At 55.6% G+C, this 14,339-nt stretch overlaps 4 protein-coding genes across 4 annotated transcripts; 2 read left to right on the forward strand and 2 right to left on the reverse strand.

Annotated features, from left to right (window-relative positions):
- Positions 1 to 654: 654 nt before the first annotated feature.
- J4E83_008237 (uncharacterized protein) lies at positions 655 to 2,560 on the forward strand (the record flags this gene model as incomplete). Its single annotated transcript, XM_049335134.1, has 4 exons — positions 655 to 707; positions 823 to 1,487; positions 1,614 to 2,199; positions 2,422 to 2,560. 4 exons carry the CDS (start codon positions 655 to 657, stop codon positions 2,558 to 2,560), a joined length of 1,443 nt encoding a protein of 480 aa, XP_049185673.1.
- A 4,565-nt stretch (positions 2,561 to 7,125) lies between these two features.
- J4E83_008238 (uncharacterized protein) lies at positions 7,126 to 8,538 on the forward strand (the record flags this gene model as incomplete). The annotated part of the gene is made up of 2 exons (XM_049335135.1): positions 7,126 to 7,501; positions 7,808 to 8,538. The coding sequence occupies 2 exons, from the start codon at positions 7,126 to 7,128 to the stop codon at positions 8,536 to 8,538; spliced, it is 1,107 nt and encodes a 368-aa protein (XP_049185674.1).
- Positions 8,539 to 10,347: 1,809 nt separating this feature from the next.
- On the reverse strand, positions 10,348 to 11,098 carry J4E83_008239 (uncharacterized protein; the record flags this gene model as incomplete). Its single annotated transcript, XM_049335136.1, has 2 exons — positions 10,348 to 11,052; positions 11,093 to 11,098. 2 exons carry the CDS (start codon positions 11,096 to 11,098, stop codon positions 10,348 to 10,350), a joined length of 711 nt encoding a protein of 236 aa, XP_049185675.1.
- Positions 11,099 to 11,769: 671 nt separating this feature from the next.
- Positions 11,770 to 12,396, reverse strand: J4E83_008240 (uncharacterized protein; the record flags this gene model as incomplete). The annotated part of the gene is made up of 2 exons (XM_049335137.1): positions 11,770 to 12,047; positions 12,360 to 12,396. 2 exons carry the CDS (start codon positions 12,394 to 12,396, stop codon positions 11,770 to 11,772), a joined length of 315 nt encoding a protein of 104 aa, XP_049185676.1.
- Positions 12,397 to 14,339: the final 1,943 nt, after the last annotated feature.

Raw genomic sequence — 14,339 nt, forward strand, 5'->3', positions numbered from 1 at the left:
ACCACTACATGTAGAGCATCGTTCCCGACGACTCCATCTTAGACCGTCATCAGCTCTTAGATTCGCGAATGAGGCGATGAGGAACATGTTCTTCGGCGCGACTTGGTCGACGGACGCCATGGAGTGGTCGCGCGGGAAACGGCCGCCAAACCCAATACCCCGCCATCCCACTCCTCCAAGCATCACCTTGCGCCCAAGATGACTTCCGCGCTGCCGCCTAGCAGGTTAATAGGCAGGCTGAATCAACGGGCCGCAGTCCCACTGACCGCCTTCATCATCGAGGACCCTCATGGGCAGAATCGACGTAAAAGTGTAGCTTCGTCATGTGGGATGAAGCTATAACACTCAAGTGATCGTGACTATGAGCGGGGTCGCTGGACCCAGGAGCCATTGAGAAGGCGGAGAATGCGACGTCCAGCCCGCTTGAGCTCGACGGAGCCGTACCAAGTTCCTCATATGTCTTACTGCGCGTCGATTAAGGTCTTGTCGACGCGTGAGGACGGTTACGGCGGGACGTTCTCCGCAGCCTTTTGCTGTGTCCACGTATATAGAAGTATACCTGTCCCGTTGCTGCGGGTTGCTTTCTGCTTCTCTAGATTGTCAGCGTAAGCACCTTCTGACAATAAGACTGCTTGAACCGCAATCAAAACCATCATGTCGCAGTCGTATCTGCCGAAGGATTTCCTGTGGGGATTCGCAACAGCCAGGTTCGTCTGATTCTCAGGACCGATTTCTCCACTCCCCAATTGTACCCCGCCAACGGAGATATACGGTTTGGGGGGCGCCACATTGTTGTCACATACTGAGTTTCTGAACCCGCAGTTACCAAATCGAAGGCGCACCGCATGAAGATGGCCGCGCCGATTCCATTTGGGACACGTTCTGCCGCATCCCGGGCAAGATTGCTGGCGGAGAATCCGGAGATGTTGCATGCGATTCCTACCACCGCACTGACGAGGACATTGCCCTCTTGAAAGATATCGGCGCAAAATCATACCGCTTTTCGCTCTCGTGGTCCCGCATCATACCGCTCGGCGGACGCAACGACCCCGTAAACGAAAAAGGTCTGCAGTACTACATCAACTTGGTCGACGATCTCCGTGCCGCAGGCATCGAGCCGATGATAACGCTGTTTCATTGGGATCTCCCAGACAACCTGCACAAGCGATATGGGGGCATGCTGAACAAGGACGAGTTCGTGAAGGATTACGAGAACTACGCCAGGGTGTGTTTCAAGGCTTTCGGTTCGAAGGTAAAATATTGGATCACCTTCAACGAGCCTTGGTGCAGCTCTATTCTCGGCTATGGCACCGGCCTCTTTGCTCCCGGTCGTTGCAGTGACCGGACCAAGAGCGCTGAAGGTGACAGCTCGCGGGAGCCGTGGATCGTCGGCCACTCGCTCCTCATTGCCCATGGTGCGGCGGTCAAGGCCTACCGTGATGACTTCAAGGCCAAGGATGGAGGCCAAATTGGGATTACGCTCAATGGTAAGTGACCAGCACGTGGCTCGCGTAGAAGGTGTGGGTACCACGCATATCGAAGGCCGTGCCAGGGTAGTAAAAATCGGCCTCACGTCTGAGCATGAATATGACAAGCTGATATGCCGTTTCTAGGCGACTGGACAGAACCGTGGGATCTAGAAGACCCGAAGGATCGCGAGGCCTGCGACCGCAAGATCGAATTTGCCATTTGCTGGTTCGGAGACCCAGTGTACTTTGGCAAGTACCCAGACTCGATGCGCAAGCAACTGGGCGATCGCCTTCCCGACTTCACACCGGAAGAAGCGGCTCTCGTCAAGGGAAGCAATGACTTCTATGGCATGAACCACTACTGCGCCAATTATATTAGACACAAGGACACTGAGCCGGAGCCTGAAGATCATGTTGGCAATATGGACATTCTTTACCAGAACAAGAAGGGCGAATGGATTGGCCCAGAGACTCAATCCGTCTGGCTGAGGCCAATGCCTTTGGGTTTCAGAAAGCTAATCAAGTGGCTCAGTGATAGGTACGGCGGCCCGACCTTCTATGTGACGGAGAACGGAACCAGTCTCAAGGGGGAGAACGATCTCCCTCTTGAGAAGTTGCTCGACGACGAGTTCCGTTGCGAGTACTTCAGGGGATACATTGGAGCCTTGGCCGATGCTCATACCTTGGACGGTGTCGATGTCAGGGGCTACTCAGCTTGGAGTCTCATGGAGTGAGTAATCCCGTTTCTTGACGTCTACCCTGACCCCCACTTGTCATCAAGAAGTTTCTTTTTCTTTCCCAGTGAGTGGTGGAGTCTTTATTTGTCCGCATGGCGGTTGCGCGTTCGCTCCCGGGTAGATCATTCTTTCTCTCCTAGCCTCAAACACTGCGGGCTTGGGGTCCCGCGGACGCCGTGTAAAGCGTCATGGACACTGACTTGGTGTACCTGCAGCAACTTTGAGTGGGCCGAAGGCTACACGACACGTTTCGGCGTTACCTACGTCGACTACAAGGGTGGCCAGAAGCGATACCCTAAGAAGAGCGCGCGAGAAATCTCGAAAATCTTTGACAAGTACATCAAAAAGGAGTAAGAAACCGAGAATCCTGGCGACCCGCGGATGTGGCGTACGATGGTGTAGGACGGATACGCATCCACCGAATCACTGTCGGGATGGGCCTGGATTGATAGGCAGTGCCCTTCTAGGATTTTTCTAGCGCCATGTATGTGGATGGGAGACGGTGAATGTGGGACGATGTGGCACAATGTGGCATGCCATGATGGGCTGTCCTTGCAAATTACCGTGTGCGGAAAGCTGTGCGACCCTCTCTTTTCTTAGATGGATCTCGGAGTCTTTGCATCTGTAGATACTATCTTAGATCCGGAGCATTGCGCCATCTTAGGCCCCGCGTGGTAACAACCACTGGGATGATGGTTGTGTATCTCCCGTGTTAGCCTCGCGATATTGATTCCGACGTTTGAATGAACTCCTCATCTGTCTGCTAAGATCGTGGTGCCGTGGTGCCCGAGGCGTAGTGTACCAAAGTTGATAAAGTTTGGTTGAGTGCCCACCATGCTGTCATGGTTGAGGGTGAAGGGTGCCTGTAGAGCTGAAGAGATCCCTGACAGCCAAATCGGCACGCGTCCCATCTCGCCTGTTTCCTACACGCATTCGTCCACCAACGTCAGCGTACCGCCACTTTCAGCCTCGAATCATACCCCACAATTGCGTCTTTTATGCAGGTAAACGCCAAAAAGAAAGGAACGTGGCGCGCCCAACGACTATACAATCGCATTCGGGTTTGGCCAAAACGATAGCGACTGAAAACTGTAATTGCACGCCCCACCAATCACTCGATAGCAAGAGGTTGCGCCATCGCTATGTTGCACTTCTAGTCTAAGAGCTAGAAGCTTCGGAGACCTTTGATGGCGCAACAGGCTCGCTTGGCGCAAATCGTGAAGCGTGATCGGTGAGGGAGGGCGCGAAATTGTAGCGTTAGCGAGGCTAGGAGAGATCCAAATGGTGTGGTTAGAGCAAGTGGGGCATCCTTGTTGGGGTAGACCCGTAAACTCTAATTTTCCACAAGCATGTTTCAGGCTAGGGGTCGTCTTCACCAAAAGTTCGTGGCCGCTAGTGGGTGGCATGGTCTTGTGGAGTTGGACAATTGAGTTCGAGATTAGCAGCGGACAATCAGGATGCAGGTTCATGGAAGAATGCCGGCTGATTATCTAGTAGGCACGGAGTGATAGATCCTAAGTTTGGTAGCGAAAGCATAGAGTCATGACGAACCGTCCGTCTGTGACAGTTTGGCGGCTGGCCTTGGTTTGGGACCGGCACTTGAGATTATGATAATGCTGATGTTTCGGACGCCATCTGATCCGGCCGACGCAGGTTTGCTTGCGCAATCGTTCACGGGCCCGCAAAGTGGACATGGTGTCCTAGAGTTGGGCTTGTCTGTAGGGCCCTTGGAGATGGTTGAACTAAGCTTGCGTGCAGCCGCCAGGCGCCTTTACGAGTAAGACAGGTCTAGCGAGCGAACCGGCGCTCGCTCTGCATCCCAAGAATTCCAGTGTTTGGGTGTCGGTGGTGACACTGCAGCTGCGATCTGACAGGCAGAGATGGTTACACCGCAGCACCGATCTGCCGCTCCGGGCCACGACGCACGGGTACCACTGCCTGCATTGCACGGAAGGGGTCGACGACGATGGGGCTCCACGGAGACGGATGTTCGGATTTCGCATTCGGTTGAGCACTGGATGGAGCGCTGAGATTGGAGCACACGGAATTCACCGCTCTATCGACACTGCAGAGACGAGATGGTCATACTGGACGCGAGGTGCATTTGATACGGCGCGCCGCCCTTGGATACGGCGAAGATCAACGTTCGGGCAGCTACGTGTGGGGAACGTCGATATTAGGCTCGCCATTCGTGGTGGTAGCAGCAACGGCTGGTTTCAGCATCTCGCGACTGTCATGACGATGTTGGTTAGTAGTGTCGCTGAAGCTGCCCCAGTCGCGATTACAAACAAGAGAGTGGCCTCATGTCAGCCACTCCTGTAGGTCCCTAACTGTGTACAGACGTGACGGCGGCGCGCTAGAAGTTTGCATGGACGGTGGCATGGACGGTGAGAGTATTGGGGCTAGAGTGCGCAAGGGAGAAGCGAGCGCGGGCGGTGGGCATTGACGTAGGGAAGGAGCTAACCTCGTGACTTCCCGTACGCGTACCATGGCCCTCGACTCTTCACCGAAACCTGAGGCCGGCGATGGAGTTGGCTGGAAATGAAGCACGCTTTCGGGCACAGTCGAGCTGTCGCTGTCTCAGGTATACGCACGACGTCAAATAACGTCGCTGCTAGCCGCAATCAGGCGGGCGTTGCAGGTGGTGCGGCGCAATTGATCCTTCGGGCTCCCCACCTGTGCCCCTCCAAACCACCACGACTCTGCCCGTGAACCTGCATCTCGCGACCGCAGTTGAAAATTCTGCCCACGTCTCCATCGCCAGCACGCACTGGGCAGGATCGCGCGCTCCGGTCCATTCTCTCATCGCGGCACGCGGCTGGCGGCACCTTAGCCTAGTGCTGCCGACGTGCATCACTGTCATCTTCGAAACAGTTGCCGAAATTCGCTATCGTCCAATATCGGCGCCAAGTGAGGCCTGGCAGCGCTGCCGTCTACGGCCTAGTCGCTGAAGCCTCGCCGTGTGCGCCTGCGTCTATGGAGCGGTGAGGTTGCTCGGAGGATTCTTGCTTTATCGATTATTGGGGGATGTGATGCATAGCGCAGCAGATCCGCGACCCCCATGGCAAGACTGCCTGGTCCTGCACTGGCTCTGCCCATCAGCATCTCCAACTCGTCACGAGATGTGATTATCCAAGGTTTGCACGTAGTCTTCCTATACCACTGGATACGGTACGGCGCACGAGCTCTAGCCACAACCTTCTGACCTCTCCCCCATGCGGCGTGCAGGAGCGCATCACGGACTCTCTCTGGCCAATGCTCCTCAGCTCATTTCTGCAAGTCCGACTGTCGGCAATGCAGTCCCTGCGAATGACGGAGCCCTCACCATATCTTCCCACGTGCCGACCATGCGCTTAGGCTGCAGGGCGCCGAATATAGACGTACCATGTATGCATAGCCAGCACACGGCATGAAACGCATCGATAGCCATGAGGCCACGATAGAGTTTACTTACTCCGCCGAACATGTCCTCCTCGCAGCGTCGGCAAGACTGCTCAAACTCGATATGTCACCTGTGGTGTAAACATGGTCCGTGGAGTTACTTCGGAACTATCCCTCCAAAGCCCTGAGCCCTCGCACCTCGTTCATGGCGGACCATGCCATGGCCCTGCGTCCCGACATGATCGACGTGCCTGTCAAGCTACCCCCCCTGGGACTCAATACTCGCAGAGATCCACAGCGGACCCTCGAGCGTCTCGCAATTGCCCGCCGCCTCGACGCTCAGTGCGACCCTCCGACTGAAGCAGCCATGGACAGGCCCATCGTGGCCCTTGGCACTTCGGGCTAATTTTCACCATGCAGGGCTTCCACGTGCTGACCCTTTTAGCGCTGCCGGGGCCTGCTCGTCTGCGCGCTCCTTTGCATCGCCCGTGTCATCCCTGGATCCTGGCATCGCTTCACGTACTCGCTGCATGAGCCCACGCCATACGCTCCTCAAACGTCACATTTTGTCCGTGTCTGGCTTGCCTGTCATCCAAACTTCGCTACGGTCCGCAAACACGACCAGCTTCCTGACTGGCAAGCGGCCATGGCGACATCAGCACCTTGTCTGCCCATTATTATGCGCTTCCGTAGACCCTTCGCGGTGGGCCCACGGGCGCTTTTCTGCGCGCACTCTCGACGTCAGGTGGGCCGAAGCGTGTTGCGCAGGAACTCGGCCATGCCAACTCGGGTGGGGTGCAATTAACAAGCTAGAGCCTGTGGTAGTGCCTTTCCAGAACAGCCACGCCTCGCACCCAGACGCAGGGCGACATGCTCCTGGGCCGGCCTTCCTGCCACCACCGTTGAGAGTTTATATGGCGTGAAGGGTCTTTACCACCCTAAGCTGATACGAGCCTGTGGGCTACATACACTATGCGGCGTCCAAGCCTCGTACTAACGTACAAGCTAAAGTGAAACGATTTCCCCAGAACCCACGTTGTGTGGCTACCCACCAGGGGCCCAGGATCAGGATGCCAACACTAGCCTAGGGCCGAGCATGGGTCCCGACAGACGCTATCCATGAGACCTGATAGCAGGTTATAGGCTCATGCCAGCCATGTCTTGCTACCATCAGTCCTGTCTCTCTACCATTTTGCTTCGCTCCTTTGGTCGTGCCGTCCCTGACTTTGTTTCTAATATCTGTCTCTGACTGACATCATCCTTCCTTCCGCATCTGCAACACGGCACAGAGCACCCCTCATCCCTCGTCATTATTCCTCCTCCCAAAGCACGGGAGCACCCTTCGCCTGTACAGACATAACTGATATTGCCAAACGCTTGGACCGCATTCGTTTGGGCCACGCTGACATAGCAACGTCGACATCGCATATACTCTCACCGCCTCTCGCGGATCCTCGATGACTTCAATTCTCCACTACCGAGACCCTATCGCCTACAGGAGTGACTTCATGAGTACCTCCAGCTACCACTCGCCTCACATGGACCAGCAGAAGAGGTCGCCGCCTTACGAAGGCCATTCTTCTGGCTCCGAAGCCAGACAGCTCACTCCCGGTGCGAAGAAGCGACCCTCGAGAGCTGGCACACGCAGCGTCACCACCCTCACCGCCGCTCAACTCGAGCGAAAGAGAGCGAATGACCGAGAAGCACAGCGAGCTATCCGCCAAAGAACAAAAGACCACATCGACACTCTTGAACGCCAGGTTCGCGACCTCACTGCGCAACTGGAGAACAACTCCTCCACCAAGATGATGGACCTCATCCGGAGGAACGAGGAGCTCGAGCAAGAGAACGCAGTCCTCCGCGCCCGCCTGTCACACGCCGTATCGGCACTGGGAGTCCCAGAATCAGGAGCAGGTACGTACTATTGATTTCATTCCTGCAAAAGCACTGTCCAATTGTTCGACTCACAAGCTCGTTGGGTTGTCATGGTTGCTTTTTGGTGTCTCGGGCCGCAACCGTTTTGGTGCAGCCGAACCTCTTTTCGCAACATGTCACATCTTTCTTTTGCTTCATTTCCCGCATTCCGGTCTGGCGGCTCGATTGAGCGACGTGCAGTATCTGTAACGTCGGATTCCTCTTCCCGCCGAGGCGAGGCGAGAAGCGCGAGCCTCGTTCTCCACCCAATGTGATATCGATGCATGGAGGCTGACATGACTACAGCAGGCGCACCTTCACCGAGTGATCGGGTTCAGATGCTCAGCCAACCCCGGAGAATGTCTACTGGAACGGCGAGGAGCGCACATTCAGTCCCCGAAATAGCGACGCCCGTGTCTCAACCTGGACACTGGCAGTCGCAGCACACGTACGCACACCACGTCTCCTCACCGCACGTTGATACGCCACCTGCCATGGGTGAAGTCCAAGCGCCACAGCACGAGGGAGTTCGTTGGAGTCCTCACCCCAGCCACCCTCAGCAGCAGCACCACCAAGTTTCCATGCCAGTGCAGGATGCGTCGGTTCATGCGGTTGAGCAGCCCAACATGTCATACCCAAGCCCATATGTCATGGAGAGCAACGCGCGAGCCATGTCTTACCCTCTTGAGAACGCCTCCATGGTCACTTCTCAGCCGATGCCAATGTCCGGTTACGGTACACCGACCTCGCATCCTTCGCCTCACGCCTCGGAGTACCAACGACACATGAGTGTTCCTATGCATCACCAGCCCGTCCAAGGCCAAGGCCCACCTCAGCACCAGCACCAGCAACATCACACATCCGCTCCCTATGGCTCTTACCCTGTTGGTCCCCAGCAAGGCTACCCTCCCCAGGTTAGCCATGGCAGCGAGATGCCCATGATGCACGCACAGCACGGTCAACCACAGATGATGAACGAGCAGGGACAGCACATCATCTACCAGCCGTACCAGTCCAACATGAAGGTTGAGCATTGAGTATGACCACGACTCGTCTGAAAATGTTCGCAAATCCTACGTGGCTGCAGACCGTTGGCAAGGGTACGAGGGAGACGATCCTTCGATCACACAACACCCACATCGAGCAATCTACTAGACGCAACCACGCGCCATGGAACAAATTGCTCCTTCATCGCAATCTTCTCGACGCGGGACAAAATGTCCTTGACACGCGGCACCACGCGGCACAGTCACGATAGGCTGTATTCCTCGGCGATATATCATAATTGTTCCGCAAGGGCCCTTCCGAAAGCAGTAGCACGCGCCGCCGCTCGATGCTGTCGATGACGGCAAGACGCGATCCATCTCGCGGGAATTTGGCAGGGACGACCACGCCGCCTCGATCCTTTGGGTTTTCACACGCTAGAACCAGGCACACGTTCACGGTTCACCGCTATACGACGCGGCACCCGTTTCCAAGAGCGCCCCCGGCGTCGGACAATTTCGCATCACCTCAAGTTTTTTTGGACGTCGTCGTCGCTGCCCCCCACGATCGCATGAAGCGCAATGAAACAGCAACACGGAAGGCCCCACATGCGGATTGTGGGATCGCATCAAGATTGCACTCGCCCGTGGTGCAAAGAGTCCCGCTTGGGACGCTACAGCCTAGTGCGTTCCTGGAGACTAGCTTAGGGCACGATGGACGGTGAAGAGGTGGATACGATGATGATGGGATGGTGGAAGCGGAAGAAGAAGGGAAATGAGCGTATGGAACATTCCGTGGATCCTCCATTTTCTGCGCGCGCGCCTGACCGGGGGCCTCGTTGCGAGATTTCTGAGCCGTCGGCCGCGTTTTGGGCTTCCAAGCTGGCTTCCTTTCGCTTCCACCTCGCCCACGCCCCTTAGTCTGGTTCGCTGGGGGGCTTTCGATGGTGCGATTGCGCAGACCAGCGCGTTCCTGAAGGAGCAATGCAACCGAGATTTCCCGACATCCGAGCATCCGTTCGAACTGGCCCATGCCCTGGATCCATCCCATCCCCCATCCACCACACCCACACGACATCGGCCACCCGTCATGGTATTTGTCTTTTGTAAACTTACGAAAGGGAAACATGCATGGAAGCTAGCCCCACATGCGCCAGAAAGTCTGCTAAAATTTCCTCGTGCGGATAGGGCCCACCGACGCTGAAACATGGTATGCCAAATACACTTTACGAGCCAGCTACGAGCTACACTACGCTACACACCGGACGCTGGTTACGCATGCAGCCTCGGGTGGTTTGGCAGGGCAGAAAAAGGTCTACAACAGCGGTTCCGCCGGCCCTTTTTGCCTCGTCCCTTTATCGGACGTTTTCTTCCGATGGACATAGTAGCGCCGTAACGCCGAAACACGGTGGCCAGCAGAATTTCTCGGGCGTGGCTTTTTCTTCGCTGGGTGCTTGCGGAGCCTTTGTTGCCAAGGCCAGGGTGTGGAGGCTTTGCGTGGCGTCCCGCGGATCCGCTCACATGGGATACATGCGTTCGGGCGCGCTTCCGCCCAATCGCATTGCGCCGTTGGGTGCAGTAGCTCGCCTGCGCTCGCTTGTGTCCTGCATAGGGAAGCGTTGCCGATACACAACCATGTGAAGTGGACATGAGCTCACCGTATTGTCCCTTGATCCTGGATCACGATGGCGGCAGTGCTCTCGTGTGATTGTTTGTCACACCGCATGAACGCTGACGGAACGCTGACGGAACGCTGACGGAACGGAAGCTTCACGTGAACCCGAGGCCGCTGATGCTGCGTGTGTCGGGCATGGTCTGTCTGCTACACTACGACTACAGGCTCTCTCCTGGTTGCCATCGCCTTCATGACGACGCCTGCGCTGCTGCCTGCTGCGCGCGGATGTGCTTCAGCTCGTTGGGGTACCACCGCTCGCCAACGTCGGGATGGCTCTTGATCCTGTTCATCAGCGTTGCCTCGCCGAGGTGTCCCCATCTGCCCTTCACAAACGTAAACTCCACATCGTCCTTGCGCTTCTTCCTCGCCTGGTCCCTCAGCTGTAGTACCTCGTCCGGCACATCCATGGCTTCAAACTGCGCGTCGTAGCTCACGCCCTGGAAGAACGGCACCGAGTACCGCGCCCCTTCTCCCTTGCGCGGACTCAGAACGCGATGTGTAGTTGACGCGCAAACCCCATCTGTCAACGCCTCCATGCCCTGCCCGATCGCCACAACAAGCGTACCAGGTATGGGCTTGCAGTCTATCCACTCGCCCTTTGCGTTCTGCGCCTGCAGGCCGAGCTGATCGGACGCCTGCAGCAGGTAGCTGGTGAGCATACTATCTTTATGCGGACCCACGCCCTGGCGCTTGATCTCCCACTTCTTCCGCTCCATCTCGCTCGCCCCAGCCGGCAGGTCACCCACATCAACCTCGGGATACTTGACAATCTTGAGCTTGTGCTGCTGGTCGCGATCAAAGAACTTCTCAAACGCCTCCGCAGGCAACCCAATCGCCTCTGCGATCAGCGACGTGAAGAGCGTGGAGATGTGCGCCATGCGCCGTATGTAGTCCTCATAGACTGGTCGGAATGACGGGAGATGGTCAGCCGACGGCCATTGGTTCGGTGCGAGCAAGTTGTGGTACAGCGGTGCGTCGGGTGCCGGTAGTGCGTGTGGAGTCGAGAGATCGAGTTGTTCCCTGTGGTCTGGATTGAATGCCGTGGTTTCGTTGTCGAGCTACGAAGAAAGGAGATTCTTGTCAGCATGCATTTTACGACGAGTCGTTTGACGACCAAAAGAAAGAAAGAAAGCAAAAGTTTTGAGTTATACGAGGAAGAGATGGGATGGAAGTAATGGCAGGAGAGAGAGTGTGTGTGCAAGTTAACGGCCGTCGAGTACATATAGTTGGGCGTCGTCTATTTGGGATATACCCGGGTGATTCTGTTATCCGTCTTTTTTTTTTCCTGTTTTGCAGCTGGCGTTGGTATGAGAAGAGAAGAGGGCATTGGAGGTTTATTGTGATACACGCGTTATGGGTTTACGGCCGGTTTCTCTCTTTCTTTCTTCGTTCTTCGGTTCTCTGTATCATAGTTTCTTAGGTATCATTTTTTTCTCTCTCTTTCCGTACACACCCATGCATAGCGTAGCATAGCGATAGCTTGTAATAGACCATCGTCTTATCTGCATAATCATTGTCTCTCTTTCTCACCTTCTCTTTCTCTCTCCCACTTCCTCACCCCAACGACAAAGACACAAAGTACGAACACAAAAGGAAATCACAAACTCACCCTACTCCACCCCAAAAAAACTCCTCTCATTCTTCATCTCAATCTTCTCCTTCTCCCCCCTCGGCAACTCCTCAAAGAACCGCCCACACTCCTTAATCACATCCTGCACTAACCCCTCCGGCAGCCCCGTTTCGCTCAAATACAAAAACCCCACGTTCAACAAGGCATCGCGTAGGTCACGCAGGAACTGCGGTTTGGTGGCTGGGTTCAGAGCGGCGCTGAGTGGCAGGATGGGCAGGGACGTGAAGGTCTGTGGGGGGTCTGGCATGGTGCGGTGTTCTGATGATGGCTGCAGATACGATGGTTGTGTGGGTGCAGCGACAGTGTAGTCGTTTATCGATGAGTGTTGGTGTTGTAGCGGCTCCGTCCCGTTGTCGCTCGCTCGTGTGGTCCCTTCCCGGTGAACTACCCCGCGCCTGCCTCACACCATTCAGCGGGGCAATCACACCACCACCCCGCTGTTCTGACTGGCTGCGACACTCCCCATCGTCGCCTCACTCCTTCCCGTCCATGTTTGACAAGAAGTGATGAGGCGAGTCTAGTACCTCGCCATCCACTTGAACGCCAGGCCCACGGCTGTGAGTTTCAAACCGCCGATGACAAGGACGCTGAGGGCTTCGAAGAGCATGATTGGCGTGTGTAGCTTGGCTTCCCGAGTAGTTCTGGGGTAGGAAGGTGTTCGTATGTAAAGAGAAGTAGATGAGTGTGATTGGCAGAGTAGGTAGTGACTTTCTTTGTTTTCTCTCTCGAACGGTATACTCGAGATGAGTCTGAAAAACAAACCACGATAGAGAGAGATTTGCTTCTCTTATACGCCTCAATCTGCCTAACCACCTTGCGCCCAGTTTCCCGTTCCCGAACAACGGTCCCTTCGTGCCCGCGTGGTCCTTTTTTCTTCGCCTCACATACGGTCTGGAATAAGAAACTTGAACCCGGCGGCGACCACCTGCACCGTTTGTTTTCGAAGCCGTCGCAGTGCGTTGGGCTGCGCGCCGGGAATGACTTGCCTCACACTTACTTGATGGCTTACAACCCAGCTCCACTTCCCCAGCCCGTTCGATCAATCGATTCGATCTGGCCATCGCATCGCCAGCCCGTCGTGGAGATACGCGTCTCCACAGATAGTAGACTTCGGCGCAACGGCGGCGTTGTTGTTGTACTACAGTCACCTAGCTATCCAGCCACGTGCCGGGTCTTTCATCGTCATTTCCAACCTCGCCGTCACGCGAGACACACTCCGCGGCAGCAAATTATGGAAAGTATCGCGTAATGCGCTTGTGGTACTTTGTCCATCTGTTTACTGCGATGCATGCTTGATACTTCGATCGTGAACTGCAGTCGTTGGTCAGGATAGCCATGCACCAGTGACGTAGGTCACATGCGTGATGCGGCGATGGAGACGATCAGCGGTGGAAAAAATGAGGCTGGTATGCAGGTGTAGCGAAGCGGTTAGTGGTCATGTGCTACGTAGGACGACAAACGACGACGACAACGATTACGACTGCGACTACGGGTGAAGTCGCGTGAGCGGATGCTTGTTGGGATGGCGGGCTGGGAGGGTGTAGATACTGATGCAGGTATGTGTTGTTCTTTTTTGATAGCTGTTTGTGTTGTGCATGCGTGTGTGTGGTGATGTGATGTGATGGTATCATAGGCTCCGCGGCTGCAAGTCATCGGTCTACGGGGGACGGGACGGCAGCCACGATGAACGATGTGGTTACGGTAGGGTTTGGGGCGTTGTGTTGGACGTGAAAAGGAAGCAGAGGATGAGAAAGGAATTTTACATTCATCGGTAGGCTTGTAGTTGTGTGTTTCCTTCTTTCTGTAGTGTAGTAATCCGTCCGTTGGACTACCTCGGCCTGTAGGCCGAAAAACAACACTCGGTAGGTATCCTAGTTCCCGTGCACACCTCTACATCTCCTCCTTCCAGCCACACATATGCGATATACGCAACCATCGTCACACATACGAGAAGCAAACAAAAGAACAGTGAAAAAAGTACTCCCGCCGTAACAACGACGTCAACACCACCCACCACAACCCTGAAATCCCACACCCGCCAAGCCCCTACACGCGCTTCTCAACAGCCCACCCCAAACACGCCTCTTCGCGCAACCGCAGATCAGCCAACGGCATTGCATCGGAGAATTCCCATCTCCTCCCTTCCATGCTCCCCCAACGGTATACGTCAATTCTGTAAAGCAGGTAATAAGAGCCAAGCGCGCGCATCATCTTAGGGTAAGCGAGCGGCGGCCGCGAGACAGGGGGCCGTATAAAGCATGAAACATATACCAATCGCGTACCAAGGCATGCTAAGCGCCCTTTAACGGTTCCCAACGGTGCCGAGCCGACGTAAGTGACGATGTCGTGATATGGGGGGAGGGGAGTATAGTGGGTGGTGGTATAGGGAAGGGGAAGGGGAAGGGGAGGGGGTTGTCTGACTTGCAGTTTTGACTTGCAGACTGCAGACTGCACATCACACCCCCCGAGTCGTGAGGCGACACAACCTCAATGAGGTATCACAGGCGGAGACGGAGGCGGCGCGGAGGTGATGTGACGGAACACGGTGAA

The sequence above is a fragment of the Alternaria metachromatica genome, assembly GCF_023757995.1.
Source record: "Alternaria metachromatica strain BMP 0045 chromosome Unknown scaffold_23, whole genome shotgun sequence".
Classification (NCBI taxonomy): Eukaryota; Fungi; Ascomycota; class Dothideomycetes; order Pleosporales; family Pleosporaceae; genus Alternaria; species Alternaria metachromatica.